This window comes from Anabrus simplex, chromosome 1 (genome assembly GCF_040414725.1).
Source record: "Anabrus simplex isolate iqAnaSimp1 chromosome 1, ASM4041472v1, whole genome shotgun sequence".
NCBI classification, from domain to species: domain Eukaryota; kingdom Metazoa; phylum Arthropoda; class Insecta; order Orthoptera; family Tettigoniidae; genus Anabrus; species Anabrus simplex.
Window position 1 is genome coordinate 803,472,867 of NC_090265.1, and position 23,142 is coordinate 803,496,008.

At 37.2% G+C, this 23,142-nt stretch overlaps 1 protein-coding gene across 3 annotated transcripts in view; it reads right to left on the reverse strand.

The window, feature by feature from the left end:
- fl(2)d (female lethal d) overlaps positions 1-18,721 on the reverse strand; it is a 91,941-nt gene extending 73,220 nt beyond the window's left edge. Inside the window, exons 1-2 of one of the 3 annotated variants that reach the window (XM_067136319.2) lie at positions 18,400-18,721; positions 14,071-14,266 (exon numbers count right to left, since the gene is read on the reverse strand). In XM_067136319.2, coding sequence (XP_066992420.1) covers positions 14,071-14,257 — 187 coding nt within the window. In that variant the 5' untranslated portion in view covers positions 14,258-14,266; positions 18,400-18,721. Of the gene's footprint in view, positions 1-13,316; positions 14,047-14,070; positions 14,267-18,399 lie in introns of those variants that run through there. The other 2 variants (XM_067136322.2, XM_067136320.2) reach the window with 2 other exon arrangements.
- Positions 18,722-23,142: the final 4,421 nt, after the last annotated feature.

Below are 23,142 nucleotides of genomic sequence, written 5' to 3' on the forward strand. Positions count from 1 at the left end.
TTATGTTGGTGGTTCTGCGCTGTGACGCCCAGTCCACTGCAGTAAGTGTAGTACATCTAAATTCGTATTGCATATGGAAAGCCAACTGAGCTTGTATCTATCCATCCCCCAACTCCATGCAAACTCTTTACTCCATGTCCTATCAGTGTGTTCCCAAAAATGTACAGAAAAAATACAGGTAGACGTACACCTCAATTTGTAAGGGACATCGACGATATAAATAAATGACTTGTACAAAAAACAACAATTAAAAAGTTACAAAATGTAAAGCCTCTCTTCTGTTGATCAAAAAGTTGATCAAGTATCAACACACTCATATTTACAGAGGTTCTGAGACCTGCATACATCTTTTGGAGTCTGCTTTCTTAATGGAGTTGGAATATCATCTGATGGTATTAACATTCCTGTTTTCATTTTTCACAACTACCTACCTCGGAAGAATTCACTACTATTACGGAGAAACATATTCACGATTACTTGTAGGCCTAAGAATTCACTCATTCACTTCGTACGAAAGAGAATATTTTTGGTCATTGGATAAAATTATGCTTAAGCCCCGGGCAGTTACACGAAAGATAAATATACATACCCCCAATCTTAAAATACATTGTTTGAAGACTTAACATGAATAATATATTGATTTTATGTTACTTAATCACAACCATCCTCTTGTATCGTGCATTTCTCCTGTATTTAAGCTATTTGGGCTTTCCTGAACAGAAGCATCACAACTATACTGTAGTAGGCCTATCTTAGAATGTTGACATGTAAGAATATTAAACCATACCAATATCCACACAGTTTTAAAAGTTCTCGATTTACAATGATGAGTACAGTTTTTGCAAAACGTCTGAGATTTCAACATGCTCGCTCACTGCAGTGATTCTCTCACAGACGGCGGCGCTGGTACTACCTCTAGTGTATTATTTACTAACTCTATGGTCTCAGTGACACACATGCGAATAGGCCAGCCGAACTGCAAGGAGTGCAGTTCATACAGAATATTATCGGTGACTGTCAGCCACCTATCGGAAGAAAGCTGTAGTTCAGTGTACTCTCCTAATGTTCTGTTGTTCACAGATCTAAACAGGCTTGCCAGATCACTACTATCTGTATAGGTTTCGATCTTTGGATGGGATCGCTAATCGCTGTATACTTTATCTTTCATTCTGGTGGTTCGGAAGCTCTGCAGCTCATGTTATGGAGCCGTACCTGGATTCTTTCCATATTCTCCGGTTAAGCCGGATGATCATTATCTCGAATTCGCCGGTTGTACTGCACTAGTTTCTTTACTCACAAAGATTGACCCTCTGGTAGTCCTTCTGAATTTGAATCTGAGAGTATGGTCTGTAAAAGGAGACATCATAGTATTTAGTATGGACTATTTCTTTGGCCCAGCAATGGCAGGTGTTTCTCTTCAGACTGTACACCAATAAGAAAAAGCTATCGTTAGAGCAAGAGTTAAAAGCAATTGCAGACTATCATGAATGCTCCCCCTACAACATGCTGCAGAGTCTGACATTCAACAATCAGCATGACGTATGCATTAGTGCACTAATACGAGACATGAGAAGATGCATGGATTATTTTGTGACTGTCTGGCTATATGTGATGGAGGAAAGAAATAACTGGTAGTTCAAAATTGAAAAAAAAAAAAAAAAGGAAATGTAGATATGTTAAACCATAGCTGAGTTACCTTTTCAAAACTTTTTAACAAATTAGATACATCAACATGCACAAAAAATCACATGGAATAAAGAAAAGCTGCTAGGACTAAAGATTGATTCATTTAGCATGGAATGGCAAAACTGCATAAAGAACTGTAAACAGAAGTTGAGGTAGAAGTTAGTAGCAGATAAAAGTTTAATAATCGTTCAGATACAAGGTGCTAATCATAGTTGTATTTAGTCCAGAACAAGCTGGTACTAATGTTTCTGTTATTCATTGATGGCTTTTTCTGTAAGTCAGACAATGAACCGGCTTCAGTGTGGACTCATTTTGGTCCTGGTCCAGAGGTAGTTTAGCTGAGAACTATCTTCATTCACACTGAGTTTGTAGGTGAATTTGCATTAGTTCACGAAATATGAGACATGAGAAGACTTATGGAATAAGATTGATTATCTCCCTAAAGAACGATGGTATTACTTTCAAGAATATATATTGTTTTATCAAGGCCAATACAAGAGATCTAATAGATCTTGTGAGTCCTATATGAACGTGATTCTAATAGAGTGCTATCAGTTTCTATAGAAAACAGAAATCTCCTTGCCCTGCATTATTCCGCAAGAGGAGAAATCCAATACAATAACATAGATCTGCACAGAATTAGTTCAAAGACAAGTGATTCATTTATGTTGTCTCAACTGCCATCGCTACTACTGTCAATGAGAAAGTTCCAAGATATTGTTAAGTGCCCAGAGTTGTGCGAGTTTACTGTATGAATTTTATTAATAGCCTATATAACATGTGTAATTACATCGGAAATCATTATAAATTTGTTCTACGTCACTGGAGCTGTACATGGGACACACATTTGGATTACAAATCCTGGATGGGAAGACTCACAAAATTATATTATCAGAAAAATGTTTTTCCCCTGAAAGTTCAGCTAACAAAATTAATAAATTGTACACTATTTTAGCATCTATTAATAAGAACTCAATATTTTTCTGGGTTCTAGGTCTCTAGCATTCACGATTCTCAAATTTTTAACGAGAGTAGACAAAAAAGTATGTTTGAAAATGGAAAATTCAGCTGTTGTAACCTTCTGGGGGGGGGGGGGGGGGGGGGTGGATATAAGGTTCAGCATTACCATTAACCATTTGGCTGCATCAACTGCTTATATACATCATGATATACCGCCCGCTAGTTGCGTGAACCACTTTCAAGCGTCAAGCCATTTCAAATTAGCACTGCACATTACACGAGCCGCTTACAAGCGTAAAAACTTTCTGCCGTCTATTGAGTGTTGGCTGTATTGTCTTGCTGATCAATGAACTTGAGAAGGGGGGCAAGGTAAATCATCTTCAAGATCTTTGCCTGTCCTGCCTACAAAACACTACTCTTGCATCTAGTAGGCAGTGCTACCAGCATGGCGACTTAACAGTGGTTCTGGAGCCAAAAACAAAGGATTTAGCCAAAAATGTTACTGTGCATATACTGTTAGATTCAGAATGCAGTGATGCTGACAGTGACAATTATTTTAGTGATTCGAGAGGTGGCAATGATGCAGGACGACACAGGTGACGGTGATAAGAAATTCAAACAGAGTTGGGGGGAGGGGGGGGGGTTTGGAATAGCACGAAAGGTTCTTATTTACTGCTGATGCTGGTTTGCATGTACACTTTGAGGAAAACTCTGAACCTATAGATATTTCTGAGCGGAGAACTGATAGTGTGTGTATATGTGTGTGTGTGAAGGAGGGTGCAGTAGGGGGGGGGGGGGGGCAGAGGAAGAGAGAGAGACTCTTTTTATGTTTCATGTTAATCTTGCCCTAGTGAAAAAAAAGTTCATAATTGAAGGAAAAATTTACCAACAGAAATCTCTCAGGGGTAAGGAATCATGGAACAGCCTACAATGCAAAGCATGAAAAGACCGAAAACATCATGGAACATTGTGTTTGTTCCTGGAGGGAAGATTCACCCTGTCTTTCTAACACTATAAATACTGATCGGCACCAGTTAGTTTCCTAAATCTACCACTGTCCGTTATTAATGCTTGTGAATCACATGTCAACATAAAACAAAAGTGAGTAGGTGCAGACTCCTCAAACATGCCAAATGTAATTTGCACATGTTCATATGTGTACCACAATGCTTGGTAGCAATGTATAAGGATGATCAGGAGACTTTCTTAGTGCACTGATATTACAGGTCTATGGAAAACATTTCCTTGGCCTGTAGTTACACTCCCACCGAAGTCAGGTCTAACTTAAGTACAGTCTAAGGCAAGGTTGGTATATAAGGGGTTGCCCACAACAGGGCTTTCTGTGTTCAGAAGGCTTTGACTATAATAAGGTTATGACATCACAGGGAGACCTGTAATGCTGAGGGGTCCCACCCACAGTCAGTCTTGCTAAGAGTTCAACTTGACTTGATTTAAGTCTCAGGTTGCATCATATAAACATGCTTTATATAAGTGTACGGTTGTTGTGTGTAATAACAGCATAGCAAAACTGTTCGGTATGATTGTACAGTAGTTGTATGCAATAACAGTAGGATGAAAATTGGTAAAGATTCACCCAAAATTCACATCAAATACTCACTTTACCAAATTACATTAAAGCTGTGTGTCCATAAGTAATTTGTATAGGGAGTTCATTCAATGTAGGAGGTTAAAAAATTTTGTTCAGAGTATCCACACAAAAATGGTGAACGTTCTGAAAGGAATTTTTACTGAAAAACCTCACAAACAAGCAAAACCACATGAATTTGACTAATGAAGATACATCGGCGGCTTTCATGTTAAGGAATTTAGGGAATACAACTTACAATTATATGTAACAAAAACAGCATTACCCTCTTCCTGGACTTAAAACGCTGGAAAAAATGGACTTCCAGGAACGTCAGAAAATGCATACTTCTTTGCAGATACCCCTCACCTCTTGAAACTAATTAGGAATTGGTTTCTCGATACAAACTTTGAATTTTCCGATGGAAAAGTTATCTCAAAAGAACCTGTGGAAGCTCTGCATAAGAATGACAGCCACAAAATTAAAACATGCCACAAAATCAATTTCAGTCATCTAAACTAGAGAGGCACTGAAAGGATGAACATATTTTTTTTTTACAAATTGCTTTTATGCCACCTTGACATAGATAGGTCTTACAGCGCCGATGGGACAGGAAAAGGCTAGGAGTGGGAAGGAAGCAGACGTGGCCTTAATTAAGGTACAGCTCCAGCATTTGCCTGGTGTGAAAATGGGAAACCATGGAAAACCAGCTTCAGGGCTGCCGACAGTGAGGTTCGAACCCACTATCTTCCAAATACTGGATATTGGCCGCACTTAAGCGAATGCAGCTATCAAGCTCGGTCATTAATATAAGACAAGCTGGAGAATTAATGTCAAACATGGTAGCAAGGAATAGGCAGGGAAAAAAAAAAGAAAAAAAAGAAAAAAAAAGAAATAAAAAGTCTCAAGAACATTCAAGAATGGACTGGAATAAGAACCAATGAACATTTCTACCGTGTTGCTGAAGATAGAAGAACACTATCCATATTGATCGCCAATGTCTGGTTGGCTGGGCAAGGCAAGAAGAACAGCTTCAGCATTATATAATTTCAAATTAGGAGATGAATGATGATGATGATTGTTATTTAAAGGGGTCTAACAGCTAGGTCATCAGCCCCTAATAGTACGAGGTGCAACAAAATAAAAATTAAAACTTCAAAATGTATCCACTGACTAGAATCTAAAACGAATGATGACGTAAACATGATCGTGAAACCGAAACAAACAGCGGATCCAATTCACAATGCCTTACTGGGACGATTCTTATTATCTAAAGGGGTCCAAATTCCAGGTCACCAGCCCCTCATAACGGTAATGATCACGGGTAAAGCAGAACCATGGTGTTCCTCCTATAGTGGTACTAATCACAGGTAACGCAGACCCATTCTCAACACAGCGGAACCAACCCATTTGAGCGCAGCGCTCAGCACCTACTCTCACTAGTCTATGCGACCGAATGCCCACTCCCCGCCACAGTGGAATGCACACGATGGAACTAATCACAAGCAACGCCCAGATCCATGGTGTGCCAAACATAATGGTACTGCCCCTAGGTAACGTAGCCCCATGGTGTTCCTCACATGGTGGTACTGATCACAAGTAACGTTGACCCATGGTGTTCCTCACATAATGGTTCTAATAACAAGTAGTCTCATGGTTCTAATTTCATTATCCCTTGGGTTGCCCCTTTTAGTCATCTCTTACGAAAGGCAGAGGATACCATGGTGTATTCTTTGTCTGCATCCCCCACCCACAGAGGATAGGAAATGATTTAACTGTTGCTTAAAACACTAGTGAATTCACTGTAACTGTTAATAATTGGTGTGATCGCATAAATTCTTACAGTGCGGCCATTTCTGAAGTCCCTAGCAAAAATGTGCATGGTCTCCAGTTAAAACAACAAAATGAAAGTTTATGTAAAATGTGTGGCCTTATTAGCAGTATAACCTGGAAGAGGAAAAAGTTAAGTAAGTGTTCCAGAAAGCTATCCTTGTGACTGTCTCCTCCTTGAAATATCTGATCTCAGGAGTTCAGAAACTAGGAATGAGCCATGATTCACTCAAGAATTTGTTTTCCCAGATACATTCTCAAGGAGGATTATATGAGCACCCTACTGCGCTAAACGCTTTTTATCGTCTTTAGATGATTATTCTTGGAAAAAATGCTGATAAAATAAAGAAACACACAAACAGAAACCAGATATTTTCTCTCATCACAAATGCTATGGAAGTAGTTAGTAATGTATCGTGATTTAAAATATTTGTCTGTTGAAAGCTATTTTGAAGAAGACATATGTGACACTGTTCCAACATTTGCCAGTGAAAGTGACAATGAAATAGAGGTCGAAGGTTTGAATTACATTCCAGGTTGGACAGCTAAGAACACAAAAGCATTTTTCCACACTGAAGTCTCCAAACTAGACATAGCAACAACACATCACAGTATGTACTGTTCAGAGTCCTGATTCAAAGTCTGTAATACTGTCTTATAGATTTCTTATCATGGACTTAAAGAGTCCAAAAAGGGTCAGGAATAATACAGAACCTGGTTTCTTTAATATGTGCAAGTGATCCTAATCAAGTAGTGATCTCTGATAACCATATTTGTGAAAATGAGGACATATTTTAAAACAAATCTGCAGAAAAGGTTGAAACAAACAAGTTTACGTTACAGAGGATAAAGTCAGGAAGAAGAAGATGATGATGATGATGAAACACCAGTAAAAGTAAGATTTCCTTTATCACAATAGCACTGGTTGATTGTTCTTTCTTTTATTAATTTGCTTGTTTATTGGTAATATTGCAGACCCATCTTTGTTTTACTCAGAATGCCTTATTGTTTTAGTAGCAATGTGTATCAACTAAATCCTAATTGCAATAGCCACGGTCTTGCGACATGATTTAGCTGTACTGTATTTTAAATTATTACTTCCAAAGTCAGTTTGAGCATTTATAGGAAACACAAAGCTAATAATTGCTTGGTTAAAACATCACAATCCCTGAACTCCACCGTGAAGATCTCCACCAATCAGAAGCAGAAGACTTACAGGGAGGAGTATGTTGAACCACTAACACCAACATTCAAAATTAAATGTATCAAGTGTCTTATCTAGCAGCTACTTAATAGCAATGATTACGACACAGCCTATGTAGAAGGCCACGGTCGATTCCTTCCCACTCCTGGCCACTTCCTGCCCCATCATCGCTATAGGACCTATCCGTGTCGGTGCAATGCAAAAACCTATGTATAATTGTATGACAGTATAAAAATCAGTCTGAATCAAAATAAGAAACACCACATGGTTTGATTTTGCACTTACATGCTATAATCTAAATTTTCACCTATCACTTATATCAATTCAACTTTAACCCATCAATCTGGAATCGATTGGCACTTTTTTTCTTCTTTTTTTGCTATTTGCTTTAAGTTGCACCGACATAGGCAGGTCTTATGGCGACGATGGGACAGGAACGGCCTAGGAATGGGAAGGAAGCAGCCGTGGCCTAGATGAGCACTCGAACTGAATAAATACTTTTTAAATTTGAAATGCAGAGACTAATATTCTGAAAAAAAAATACTCTAATAGCAAAGAAACAATTACCCAATACTGCTGAGCATACTAACTTTCCTGATAAATTATGTGTGTCAAAAAAACTGTCCATCAAGACACAATATGCTAACCCCAAACTACACACAAAAATCTGACAATTAACTTATTTATTCCTCTTTAAATGAATAAATAATCTTTAATTTGAATGCAGAGGCTAATAAAAGAATAAATATTCTGAAGAAATAATCAAGGTGCAGTAAAGCTAATGCAGTGAGTTTGCAGTTGAGATCAACAGTATTCTGTAACAACAACTCAGCTCTCAGACGAAACTACCTTTACATTGGTCTGTTTTCAGACCAACTTTGCTTTACGCGAGTGAAAGCTGGGTGGACTCAGGATACCTTATTCATAAGTTAAAAGTAACAGACATGAAAGTAGCGAGAAGGATTGCTTGTACAAACAGGTGGGAACAATGGCAGGAGGGTGCCCTGAACAATGAAATAAAGGCTAAATTAGGAATGAACTCGATGGATGAAGCTGTACGCATAAACCGGCTTCAGTGGTGGAGTCGTGTAAGGCGAATGGAGGAGGATAGGTTACCTAGGAGAATAATGGACTCTCTTATGAAGGGTAAGAGAAGTAGAGGGAAACCAAGACAACGATGGTTAGACTCGGTTTCTAACAATTAAAAGGTATAGAACTAAATGAGGCCACAGCACTAGTTGCAAATAGAGGATTGTGGCGACACATAGTCAATTCACAGAGGCTTGCAGACTGAATGCTGAAAGGCATAATGGTCTATAATGATGTATGTAATACTCTAACTGTAAGAACAAAATTAGCGAGTACTGCAGAGCATACTACCAATTCTGGATAAATTGTGTATTTCAAAGAAAAAGTCTACCAAGTCTAGAGACAGTGTTAAGCGTGCTAACTTCCTTCAACCCTAACTAAAAAATTTGACAATTATGGGAACTTTTTAAAAATCTTCACAAACAGGAATGATATAGCTATACTATTCTTAAGCCTGCTAGAGATATGTCCTCCAATACCAGTATTACTGTATGTACTACTTAAAGGAGGAAAAAAGAAAAACACCATCATCTGATGAGAACTACACAATTTATAAGAGCAAATGTATCATAACAAATCTGAGTGGTTTTATCTTACAATGAAAATGTACGAAGCTTACAGAAAATTCTTTAGGGTACATTAGTGCCATTAAACCAAAGATCAATTCCACAGAAAAAAATCCAAGGAATATAAAAATGTTTTTCAAGAGGCTGTATGAAACAGCTTATTTTAACAAGATCACAATTAGAATTGAAAGTTTCCCCTTTGTAAAGTGGCAAGCAAAGAATCAGAAAAGAGCATATGCACAGAATGCAAACATTCAAGGCACAAAAATTCCTGAAATATTACTGAAAACTACTTCAGTGGTCATCTAAATTTCACATGTATAACAGACAACAGTGGACAACTTGACACGATCACATACTTTCCTCTCAAACATCCTAAAATTAATATCACGAGAAACACTGGAATTAGAACCTTTTACTATGGTAGCATATGTTATTCATGCTTACTAGTAGCTTCTCAAGAAACATGGTTCTCATTCGAAGTAGAAAAAGTACTGATTACTTTAATCTCTGAAGGGCAATCCAGATGAACATAATTAAACCAACTGGGGATGATTTTTCAAGTTCTTCAGTATATCCAAACAAAATTGTTTCTGGAACTCCATGGTAGCATATGCAGCCTTCCAACATTACATTTTGAAACTGCTGATGCCTATACACGTCAATAGTGATGTGCTGATTTTGGTTATAGATGCTGTAGATATTAGGTCCATAATTCTTCCACTTTCTTCACATTACTGCCATGTACAGCAATACACAATGGCTAGCAGTACTGCACACTGACGTCTGAACACTTCCCATTTTGATTATAGCATACAATTGTGCTTCCCAAAGCCTTGCACATGAAGTGTTTTTTTTTCATTTTGATAAAATTTTAAAAAAAGAATCGCTGGCATTACAATCATGAATTGCTTCAATATGATCTTTTCCACAATGCACACATATAGTTTTCACTTTTAAACTTTTATAATTTTCAACATTAGAACGGCATTTCACACGCAATGTCTAATGAAAATAATATTTAAGAGATTCTTCTTTAAAATGTGTTACTTTTTCACACACACAAAAAGATAAATTACCATTCCCATACACCGCTGAAGTATGTACTGTTGCACTGGCTGTACTGATCATTATGTGCACAAGCGAGGGTATTATTAATGGAATAAACTCCTACGACTAGAATTATGAATTGTGTTCTGAATGCTTTAAAACAAAATTCTCCATAATTTACTGTCTTAATTACGACAGAAGCTCTTAAACACACTACCTTGCAAAACTATGACCGTCCTTTTTCTGGGGATGTATCTTAACAGCTTCAAATTCACATTCCAAAGACACATACACAAAATAAATGAATGAATTAATAAATAAATAATAATTTATCATGTTCAATGTAGTTTACTTCAAGATGCAATGGTAAAAATAAGAAGATTAAAGAAAAATCCCAATAAAACAAAAATTCTTACATCAGCTGAAATACCAACAAGATAACCTAGCATTCAAGGCAGAAGTTTTATCCAGTGAAAGCTATTGTCTCAAACTGAATTCCAGCTGATATAAGAATTTTAATTCGTTCTGAACATTTCCATAACCTTCCTTCTTGCTTCTTCCACATAAATAGTAGGTCTATGTCATAAATATAGTTTCTTCCAACAAGCAATGTACAGACTGCCCACCAATATTGTTCAATATATTTGGAACAGGAGAAGAGGTTCAAAACAAGAGAAAATGTTCTACAGAAAAGTCTTTGATGCCTGCTTTTGCCATTATTTTATCTCAAACTTACAACCTGATGAGAAAATTTTTAACAAAAGACAACACCAACTTCACTGGAAATAAATACAGTAAAACCTCGTTAATTCAAAGTTGTTGGGACGCAAAAATAGGACTTTGAATTACGTGATTTTGAACTAACCGCCAACTCGTAATTACAGAAATGCCAACTCATGCCACGTCACAAAATATTCTAAGACCCGTTACTGCACGCATTTAACTTGATTCACAGTTTAAACCTTTCAAATGCTATGGTAAAATTTTTTTTTTCCAAGATGCATCCAACGAGGTTCATTTACGTTATTAAAATAATGCACTTAGATAAATCACTGGCAAACATAACCTCACGCAACAAAAGAGAAAAAAAGCACGACTCAAAGATGAGAAGAAATCTATGCTGGCTCCCCTGTGAAAGTGCTTTATTCACTGGATTACTGTAGTGTATGCATTTTAGATGGCCTGTACTTGCGCGGAAAGTACCCAATGCCCTTAAAACATCGTGGCTTATCAAACTTTCCTATGATGAGTGAAGAAAGTATCCTGCTTCCATGTGCATTGCAACACTACAGTGACCCCCTACCTTGTATGATTCCCCGGCTGGCACTTCTCTACTTTAAAACCATAAGTCCATTTGGGTTCAACTTAAAAAAAAAAAAAAAAAAATGCAGTTTCATCAGCATTGATAATATTGTTTGGTGCATACGAATTGGCCAAGCTTTTTCGCCAGTTGTCGCCGTCGCCACTGTTCGCAGATTCTACTTCTCTGTACACTGCCTGCTATGTGATAGTGTGGCGTTCCTTAAAATGCTGAATACAAAAGAATTACGATTCCACTCAAACTTAGCAAATATGAAGATACACAGGAGTGAAAGTGCGGAAAGCTACCCCTGCACGTTCCAGAAGACTAGTTCTATCATGACGTGGATAAATGTTGAATTTAAATTATTCTGTAAAATACTATTTTTTTAAAAGTAAGACAATTTTGAATTAGAAACCTGAATTTCGTTAATGGGACCGACATTGTTCTTCGAATTAAGAATTATCCACATTTCAAAGTAAACAATTTAAATAACATGCTAAACCGTACCTCATGTTTTCTTCGAATTAGGCGGGATTTTGAATTAACCAATTCTGAATTATCGAGGTTCTACTGTAATCTCAATAAGAGGGATTTATTGTCTTTGATGGATTACCATCAAAGGCGGTTGAAAGTACGCCTTTGAGGTAACTGATTAACCATCAAAAAAATCTTACTTTTCATCATCAAAGCATCACAGACGTCAGCAATGAAGAAGAGAAACGCTTTGTCAATTTTCAACCTTTTATGTCAATCATATACTCTTGTATTCCATATACTGTATAATACTTTATAGCAAGGAGAATTTTACAAAAAAAAATGTCCCATCTAAATTGATAAGACAGCATTTTAAATGATTCATCCAATCCATGAGGCAGAAGTCTTTCAGGCAGAGACGTTTTACGTAATAACTTGTACCGATATTTAATTGAATGATGAAGTGTTACCTGTCCATCATCTATAACATCTAGGCGGATATTAGAAGCGGACAGTAAATTATTTTCCAGGGCAAGTTGCAAAGCGAGTATTCAGAATAAGATTTTTTAACAAAAACATACCCTTTACACAGGCTATCGGATTAGTAAAAGGTGAAATCAATAGAAATATTGAACACATTCATAACTGGGAAAGCAGACATATTCAAGCTCTACATAAATTATAGCGAAATTGGAACGTAGGAAGAAAAACTAACTGCGATAACAGGAAATTTTTGTGGACACAGGACTTTTTGTTAGTATAAAAAGTACGCAACCGATTTACACACTGAATATAAGAAATGGGGCAGACAAAGGAATTTTAAAGCGAGGTAACATGATCTAGCAAGGACAAAGAGTAAATAACATCTTAGAACAATTTTCTCCTTGGGCTGAACTTCAAACTGATTTCCAAATTTACAGAACAAATTGTCAGAACATTCCACATATCATACCAAGATTCTCATTTTCCAATGGGAAAAGGAGACTGTGAGAGGAAGGCTTCTGCTTTTGTATGATAAAAGTTATTTTTTGAAGATTTGCCACACTAAAGCAGAAAACATTACTCTACAGATTTCACATTCTTGTCACAGTAAATATATATATATCCTACTAAGATTATGGATATATATTGCTCCAATACTGGAACTTTTGAAGCTACATAAATATCACTACGAGAAGAGGCAGAAACTAGATGAAGAAAGCTCAACTCATGCAAGAGGCTGTCTTAGCACAAAAATGGTGAAATTGTATCCATTGTAAAAAGAAAAAGAAACAAGTCTTAGAACATAATGGAAGGAATATAAATTGGATAGGTGTGTTAAATTTGGAGATTATTATAAATCACCTTTGTGCTCAAGACTAACCACCGGTTAAGCTACATTCATTCTTCAGCAATCTATCTACCTCCTTCACAAATTACTGAAGACTTGCCCCACGGCATTACTAATATTATAATTAATTATGAAGGTCAAGAAAACTAATTTGTTTAAGAATTACAGAGGTGTTTCACATGAAATGTTCTCACACCTACTTTAAACACTTTTTAATCACACAGCTTACCAGCACTCACCATTCAAGTCATGCAGGGTGAGATAAAACATACTTTTAATTTCCTCCCCAGCGTTTATTCTACAAATCGTGGCATGCTGTTCAGAAGATTCTCTCGCGCGCTCTTGAGATTCTATAATTATGGCACTTCTTTCTGCTCCCAGAGTATATGTTTCACAACTGAATGTAGTATAAGAGGCTATTATTCATTGTGAGCACAGGTATCTTGCGAGAAACGTACGTAACTAGGAAGAACTGTATCAAGACTTAAACCAAGACTATGAGGGTAGGAAAAACGTAAAATAAATCGTTGTTTACATACTGATTCTCAGTACACGCACACATTACCGGCACTGAGCTTCATAATATTGATACTGGTATTGTATCAAAAACTAAAATGTAAATGGCACTCAGATTTCTATTTCATGTGCCAGAACACACAACTTGAAATCAAGCTGAGCATAATCAGATGACTACAGCTCTCGATGATCCAGAGTTACAGCAGTATCAATGATGCATCTGAACCAAGGTTCAACTTACAGCACTTCTTCTCCACAGCACGTCACATCACCTTAACAACTACAGAGCTAAACCAATATTGTATCTCACAAAGCACTGCCTATACCTACCAATGAATATCCTGCAATAATAATATATCTAAAGTACGGCAGGTCTAATGAGACACACTGACACCCAGTGGAGCGCAGCTACAAGTCAACCAATCCCCACGGGATGGTTGGTGGGAAGCAACAGTGATGATGAGATTACACTACTACCTTCTTGGGTCGCAGCCTGGGATTCAAGCATGTCCACATAGGAGTCCAGTTCTCGCCAGTTTCTCAACAACTCTTCGCGACTTATCGTCTCGAGCTGTGAATCACTTAGCTTTGCTCGACGAAGATGACGCACGTGCAAGACAGCTGCTGGAGATGCTGCTGAGGAGGTGCTCGGCTCCTCAGACATCCTACCGACCTTACAAGAGAAAAAAACACTGTATATTGTTTACTAAAAAAACAAAATCAAACACTGCTTTCATATTGTTACACCCTATTACTTATTTCTAGGAAAGACAATGGATACACAAATTACAATTTCTTATTGGACTATCAAAAGGCCTGTAATGCTATTAATTACTACCTCACATGCCTTACATGCTTGCCCAGAACATAAATTTGAAAGGCATTCACACTCACTATCCGTAACCTTGACACTAAACGAGATAGAGCTAGCTAGTTAGTTCTATGCCCAACTACCTTTACCCCCCCCCATCCCACTGAATTAACCTGTTACTGGTTTTAGGTACAGGGGGAGTGAACCTCAGGGCCCTGTGCTCTCCAGAAGTGGAAACTTGTTTCTAAAATTTTCATCTTCCTGATGGGTAAATCAAACCCACATCCTTCCTGATGAACTAAGGATACCTTTACCACCTTAGCTAGGCAGCATTCTAAATCATTAAATGCAGTTAAAAATGACCATCTATATTTCTGAAGCCTTTTCAACATTGATCATCAACAAATTTCAGTGAATAAGGAAGTCAAACAAATATCCCCAACAGTTTACAACTTGGGTTGTTTTAGACGGTCAAAGGTTTCAGGCTGAATCTAACATTGCTTCTGTCAGACAGGCTCCTCTAGTAATATTTCCTTCCCAATATCCATGAGTTAACTATTGTTTCACAACCTTTATGCCTAGAAAGTCTCTTGCAAATTCCTTCTCTTGCTTTACTTAAAATATTTCTCAAAGAGTCAGAACTCCTCTTCTTTTCCCTCTCAGTCAGAGGGCTCTAGACCCTAACAGTAATAAGAAATCACAAATATAATTATGCACAAAGTAATTAACATTAACCAGCTTGTAAAAATTTTTGAAGTGACACAGGCAGAGGTTTGATCAAAATCAAACCAATTAATATTCAAAGCCTTTGTACTAGCAAATTCACCACCAGCATATAATCAATCTTCTAAGGAACATTTATTATCTGCGCACTTTTTAGTGATAGATTTACACCCTAGTGCTGAATCGGTCGACTTTGGTTATCTTCGAGATTCGTATTGGCAACCTTTGAAACACAAACTAAGAATCGCTTATCATCGCTGTGCGCCATCTGGCGTACACTTTAAGTACTCGTACTGTTGTTGTTTACACAGCAAAGCTAAACTATAGAATTCATGCTAGGAACACTTTTCGCAACGGGAAATGTTATATAGTATTAAATATTGTGTGTGTGACACAGTTGTTTGCTTAAAATAATAAAGGTTTATAAAATTCATATCGATCGATCATATTATCGATTCAATTCAGATTTCATTTCCATTCAGTTGGCAGTATTAACGGAACCCTTCTTACTTCTCCAACGAGTACAAAAATCTATCACTAAAAAGTGCGCGGATAATAGTAACAATGGCATCCCTGAAACCTTAAGCACCTGTTGGTATAATGAAATACAGCCATAATTATTACTTTTACAAATTGATTTAAGACCAATCATTTGAACACACAAACCAGGCACAATAATATGTTTAAATATTTAAGTTATTACTTGAATGAACTTATCTGAGAACAAGAAAATTATATTAAGTCAACACACAGTAAGAATGTTAAAAATTAAAGTTATAAAAATTATAACTTTTGTCTAGCAGAAGATTTCGAGACAAAACCCAGCACAATTTAAAAAATAAAAAGCTGAAGCTAAAAGCATTCTTTAAACGCTATACATTTCAGATAATTTTTTAATGCACGTATGAAATTCCTCATTGATTTTTTCTATTATAGGCCTATATGTAGTACCGGTAGGCTATTTGCAGCTACTTTTATAGGATTATGTATGGTCAAATCTGATGAGAAAAAGCTAAATGTGTACGGGGTAAAAATGGGAAAGGTGCCAAGGTGCATAAGACATCAATAAAGAACACCAAGAAAGAGCAAGGCACATCAGAAAAAAATCCATTCAGGACGGTGGTCAAAAATTGTAAAGGCATTATTCTGCATCTTGTACCTTGCAGTCTCACTTAAGTCAGCTTCTGCCTGTGAGTTTTGTTAAAATAGACCAAGGCACTTGGTTCTCATTCTGAAATTAACAGACTCATAAACAGTACAAATATACTACATATCATGTAAGGCACCATAATATATTTTAAAGAAAGTAATGTTGATTTCATCCAACCTACATCCTTCTACCAGTTTCCCAAGACAATTATCTGCAGGCCTTCCCAAAAGGAAAAGTTATATTGTACACTGTACAATAAACTTTATGTTGCCAAAATACTATCCAATAGGAAGATAAATCCAAATCATTACAAAAAAAAAAGCAAAGCCACCTCCATACATGCTATGAAGGATTTTCAGTACTGTGTATCAGATCAGTAACATTTTTAAGACTTCTGTCTTCTCATATATTACTCGCAAAAGTGTTAGCGCTTCTTCTTTGTACAGGGGTGAGGAGTAAGGAGGGAGCTAGCCAGGTTCTGGTAATACTGCCAACTGAATGGAAATGAAATCTGAACTGAATCGATAATATGATCCATCAATAGGAATTTTCTAAATCTTCATTATCTTAAGTCAACAACTGTGTCACACATTATAAAATATTTCTCGATCTGAATCTTGTTCTTAACATGAATTCTATATTTTGGCTTTGCTGTGTAAATAACAACAGTACTAGTAATTAAAGTGTACGCCAGTTGTCGCACGGCCATTCATAGTTTGTGCTCAAAGGCTGCCAATATGAATCTCGAAGATTGCCGAGGTATACCGATTCAGCACTAGGGGGGACCAGGTATCACTAAAAGTGTCGCGAGTAATATTAGCTTTTTACATTTAAGTTAACTTTCCATATGCAAGTTTGAGATTGCTAATACATTTTATTTTTTATTTCCTACAACCCCTTGTAACTATTTTTACTGGGATCCGTTTTGCCATCTTAAGCAGGGCATCATTCAGATTTCGTCAAACAAGAGCTGGATGTACTGTAGAGTGTTTGTAGGATTTAAATATTTGTTCTTCGACTCAATTTAGACTTGAACAGTAAATGTAAAACCACCATAACTGCAACATGTTCATATATGTCTCTCTGTAGAGAGAGGAAGCAAACCTAGTCACCAGAGCCAACTGGCAGGTTGAGGCTGTCATCGCATTGGTCATGTAACATTCCAATTTTTTCAGGCCATCTGAGTAGGCAACAGCCCCCAAATTTAGTCGGAGAGAGATAGAATATCAACTTAAAATTAAATGAAGGCCTTTTAGATTGTAAGCTGTCAAAGACTCCTCACTAATTAGAACCAAAAAGTAAATTACAGATCACTATACTAAATATACCACTAAACATCCACTGACTGGAAATATAAAGGCCTTATATACACTCCTAGAAGCAGACAAGCGAAACAGGGGAATCAAGCAAACTATAAGTGCCCTGAATATATTCTAGAGTGAACAGGCAATAAATTATTTTCATTCCTAGTTATTTAGACCATTGCTTTTGCCAAGTAGAAGTTAACAGTATTATAGGAGAGTCTTTCATTTTTCTACATTAAAATCAACTATCCTACACATACTTTCAAATGTAATTTTATTTCACGAAATAATTACTTCTATGAAAGAAACAAATTTGCTACACATATTCTCCATCGAGTATTTCCTCACACACAATCCATTAACTCCTAATTCTCTTAGTCTCAATAAAAGGGGTTGTTAAGACTAAACGTTTTGGGTGCTCTAACGTAATCTAACCAATATTTTAAATACTAACAATAACAGTCATCAACCCAGCTGAAATATCCACTGACTGGAAACGTAAGGGCCATTAGTAATTACTCTTGCTTTTTTCATCAGTAATTACAACCGAAAAGTAAGTTATAATCACTGCACTAGATATACCATTAAACATACATGCAAGTGGAGAATCACTCTTAAGTACTTATACACATGTTTAGGACCTTCATTCAGAATATATTACAAAATAAGGAGTAAAATGAATTCCTTGCACAGCAAATACATACAGCAATCATCGCAGCTTTATTTCAGATAACCTAGTCAAAGGGTAATGAAATGTGAAACAAAGCTCATAAATCCCACAGCAAGAAAAAATGTTACTTTTACTTGAGTGAAACTACCTTTTATTATTATCCACCGTAATAGTCTTCAAATGAGATTAAATGAGTTCCAAAAAGCAAAATCTGCATAACAAAGTCACACATCAAAATGTATCTGATGACCGTCTGTACACAGACACCACTAACTCGAGAACAAGCATGTTTTAAAACCACTGAAATACGACAAACAAGTCACATGGAGACGTAAGTTGAGTAATAAAATGACCCTCTTTTTCGTTTTTCACAAACAGATCAAATAATAACGGTAAAAGACACAAATAGAAGTCGAAATCTATCAAAATAATCTACTGGCTCCAATCAATTTTCGCCATTAGCTTGGTAAAAGCACTTTCGACCGCAGGGCGGTTTCGATTTGGGCGAGTTTACTCCTCACAGCTAGATCACAAACGGAATATGTTTGTAAGAGTTTTCGCTACAAAGTTATGTTATTATGATTTAAAAAAACTCAAAATTCAATAAATTTAAAACCACTGATGCAACACTGTAAACATTAAAAACAGAGGCACTTTATCTCTAAAATGAAGATAGATCCGACGTCCCTCCTTTACAGCGAAGGAAAGCACCCCAGTAGTAAAAGGAAGCCGCACCTCCACCAACGAACGATTTCAATTCCAACGAGTACACTTTTTGTGCACTTTTTCATAAGCCCGCCTTTATCATCAACTTTATCAGTATCTCAATGTATTTCTTGAAAACCCAATAAAGTTATTAAAAAATGATAGGTACAACTAACTATCACAAGCAAATTTAGTTTAGTATAATCTTATGGACTGATAAATCGGTAACAAGCACAGAATAATATAGAATCGACAGTACATTGCTTGAACAAAAACAAAAAGGATGACGCACGGCCCCCATATTGGTTGAAGGAAAAAAAAAAGGAATCTACAGTAGTTACTGAAAAAAATATATATATATATCCGCTTACGTATTTGATATAAGTGTTGTCAAAGCAGATCTACTGGCGAGTGTCTCTAACTGGTCTTTATTGTAAATTTACAGCGCATCAAGCCACATGTAGATGAGAGAACGGGCTGTATCATTTTTTTTTTTACATCGTTATGCCCAACACAGGAGCAGGGTTGAACTTGCTTAGCTGATGTGTTGGCCTTCTTTTCCTCCCAAAATCTCTTCATCCTCTCGCTGAACTTCTTCCTTCGTTCTTCTGTCCAAGTTATAGTAGCTCCGATGTTGGGTTTGTCTTCGAAGTGGTGATTGTCGATTTTGGTTCTGTATTTAAATCTGTCCTCTACAATGTCTTCTGATTACAAGCGATCAGCTTTAACAGCTTCATTTCAAGTAATACTAATCCCGTATTGACTATAATCGATCAATGAATATTCAAGATAAACTTAAATATTATAATTAAGCGGTCCGCCTATTCAATACAATATATAATTTATTAATATCTAGGACATGTTTCGTCCCCTAAGGGACATCATCAGCTATTAATAAATTAATATTTAGATATCAGAAATAAATATTAAAATTGGAAAGACACATTAAAATTTTTGACAATTTAAAATAAGATCTTCAAATTTTGTTAAAATTGTAAGTCATAAGACAGGTAAAACAGTTAAATTGTCCATATTTATCTTGTTGATGTTCTTGGAAAATACCAGTTTTGCTTATAAAATCTTAAAATATTATTTGTCGTAAATAGCACACTTGATTTGTATTCCTTGGTGAAAGATTTGTTGAAACTTAATAAGCATTCCTTAGATAGTATACTAAAATTTAAATGCTTCAGAATTTAAAGTCAGACCGGGGCCATGATGGTAAAGTTCTGTGTGGCAATGGATATAATTTTATCTGAAATTAAGTAATACGATTTTATTACATTACATTATATTTATTTCATCTTCCATTTCACGTTACTTACACTTATATTATTTTTTATTTTTCATTTTATTTATTTTTATTTTTATGGTTCATGTTTGTGGGTTACTGTAGTCACGTCCTAGTTCGTGAACCATGGGCAACGGCTGAGTGGCCTAGTAAGTGGTCCTGAGAGTCGGGATACCAGTTGCTATGGAATGGGAGTGGGCATCTCGGACATATTCTGAGTCCTGGCCCTCCTTGTGCTCAGGCGGCTAGGACTATACAATCCACCGGTGGTCCATAACCCGTTAGAGGAGAGATCCTCACTTGGACTATGTGCAAGTAGGGCAGCATCCTGCTTCATGAATCGACCGAGCTCAGAACATTTTAAGCACGCCTCGGACCTATGGGAGTAACGGAGTCCCACTCCCATTTGACAGGCGAGGGACTCCTTGGAAACAACTTGGCGAACGAAATGGAATTCGATGGGGAGCTATCAATATTAATGGGGCTTATGGAAGAAAGAAAGTAGAACTGGCTGAGTCAGCAAAGAGGATGCATCTAGATGTGCTAGGAGTAAGTGATATTCGGGTAAGGGGAGATAACGAGGAAGAGATAGGAGATTATAAAGTGTACTTGACGGGTGTTAGAAAGGGAAGGGCAGAGTCTGGGGTAGGGCTCTTTATCAGGAATAGCATTGCACGGAACATAGTTTCTGTTAGGCACGTAAATGAGCGAATGATGTGGGTAGATTTGTCAGTTGGAGGAATTAGGACTAGAATTGTGTCCGTGTAATCACCATGTGAGGGTGCAGATGAGGATGAAGTTGACAAGTTTTATGAAGCATTGAGTGACATCGTAGTCAGGGTAAACAGCAAGGATAGAATAGTGCTAATGGGCGATTTCAATGCGAGTGTTGGGAATAGAACTGAAGGATACGAAAGGGTGATTGGTAAATGTGGGGAAGATATGGAAGCTAATGGGAATGGGAAGCGTTTGCTGGACTTCTGTGCTAGTATGGGTTAAGCTGTTACGAATACGTTCTTCAAGCATAAGGCTATTCACCGCTACACATGGGAGGCTAGGGGTACCAGATCCATAATAGACTATATCTTAACAGACTTCGAATTCAGGAAATCTGCTAGGAATGTACGAGTTTTTCGCGAATTTTTCGATGATACAGACCACTATCTGATCTGTAGTGAACTAAGTATCTCTAGGCCTAAGGTAGAGAAAGTGAAATCTGTCTGCAAACGAATAAGGGTAGAAAATCTCCAGGACGAGGAAATTAGACGGAAGTACATGGATATGATTAGTGAGAAGTTTCGAACAGTAGACACTAAGCAGATTCAGGATATAGAAAGTGAATGGGTGGCATACGGGGATGCTGTAGTAGAAACAGCCAAGGAATGCCATGGAACAACTGTGTGTAAAGACGGGAAAAGGCGAACATCTGGGTGGAATGATGAAGTGAGAGCAGCTTGTAAACGTAAAAAGAAGGCTTATAAGAAATGGCTCCAAACAAGGGCCGAGGCAGATAGGGAGTTGTATGTACATGAAAGAAACAGAGCGAAACAAATAATTGTTGAATCCAAAAAGAAGTCATGGGAAGATTTTGGTAACAACCTGGAAAGGCTAGGTCAAGCAGCAGGGAAACCTTTCTGGACAGTAATAAAGAATCTTAGGAAGGGAGGGAAAAAGGAAATGAACAGTGTTTTGAGTAATTCAGGTGAACTCATAATAGATCCCAGGGAATCACTGGAGAGGTGGAGGGAATATTTTGAACATCTTCTCAATGTAAAAGGAAATCATCCTGGTAGTGTTGTGAACAGCGAAGCTCATGGGGAGGAGAAAAATGTTGTTGGTGAATTTATGCTTGAAGAAGTGGAAAGGATGGTAAATAAACTCCATTGTCATATGGCAGCAGGAATAGATGAAATTAGACCTGAAATGGTGAAGTATAGTGGGAAGGCAGGGATGAAATGGCTTCATAGAGTAGTCAAATTAGCGTGGAGTTTTGGTAAGGTACCTTCAGATTGGGCAAAAGCAGTAATTTCACCTATCTACAAGCAAGGGAACAGGAAGGATTGCAACAACTATCGAGGTATCTCACTGATTAGTATACCAGGCAAAGTATTCACTGGCATCTTGGAAGGGAGGGTGCAATCAGTCGTTGAAAGGAAGTTGGATGAAAACCAGTGTGGTTTCAGACCACAGAGAGGCTGTCAGGATCAGATTTTCAGTATGCGCCAGGTAATTGAAAAATGCTACGAGAGGAATAGGCAGTTGTATTTATGTTTCGTAGATCTAGAGAAAGCATATGACAGGGTACCGAGGGAAAAGATGTTCGCCATACTGGGGGACTATGGAATTAAAGGCAGATTATTAAAAGCAATCAAAGGCATTTATGATGACAATTGGGCTTCAGTGAGAATTGATGGCAGAATGAGTTCTTGGTTCAGGGTACTTACAGGGGTTAGACAAGGCTGTAATCTTTCACCTTGGCTGTTTGTAGTTTACATGGATCATCTGCTGAAAGGTATAAAATGGCAGGGAGGGATTCAATTAGGTGGAAATGTAGTAAGCAGTCTGGCCTATGCTGACGACTTGGTCTTAATGGCAAATTGTGCCGAAAGCCTACAGTCTAATATCGTGGAACTTGAAAATAGGTGCAATGAGTATGGTATGAAAATTAGCCTCTCGAAGACTAAATTGATGTCAGTAGGTAAGAAATTCAACAGAATTGAATGTCAGATTGGTGATACAAAGCTAGAACAGGTCGATAATTTCAAGTATTTAGGTTGTGTGTTCTCCCAGGATGGTAATATAGTAAGTGAGATTGAATCAAGGTGTCGTAAAGCTAATGCAGTGAGCTCGCAGCTGCGATCGACTGTATTCTGTAAGAAGGAAGTCAGCTCCCAG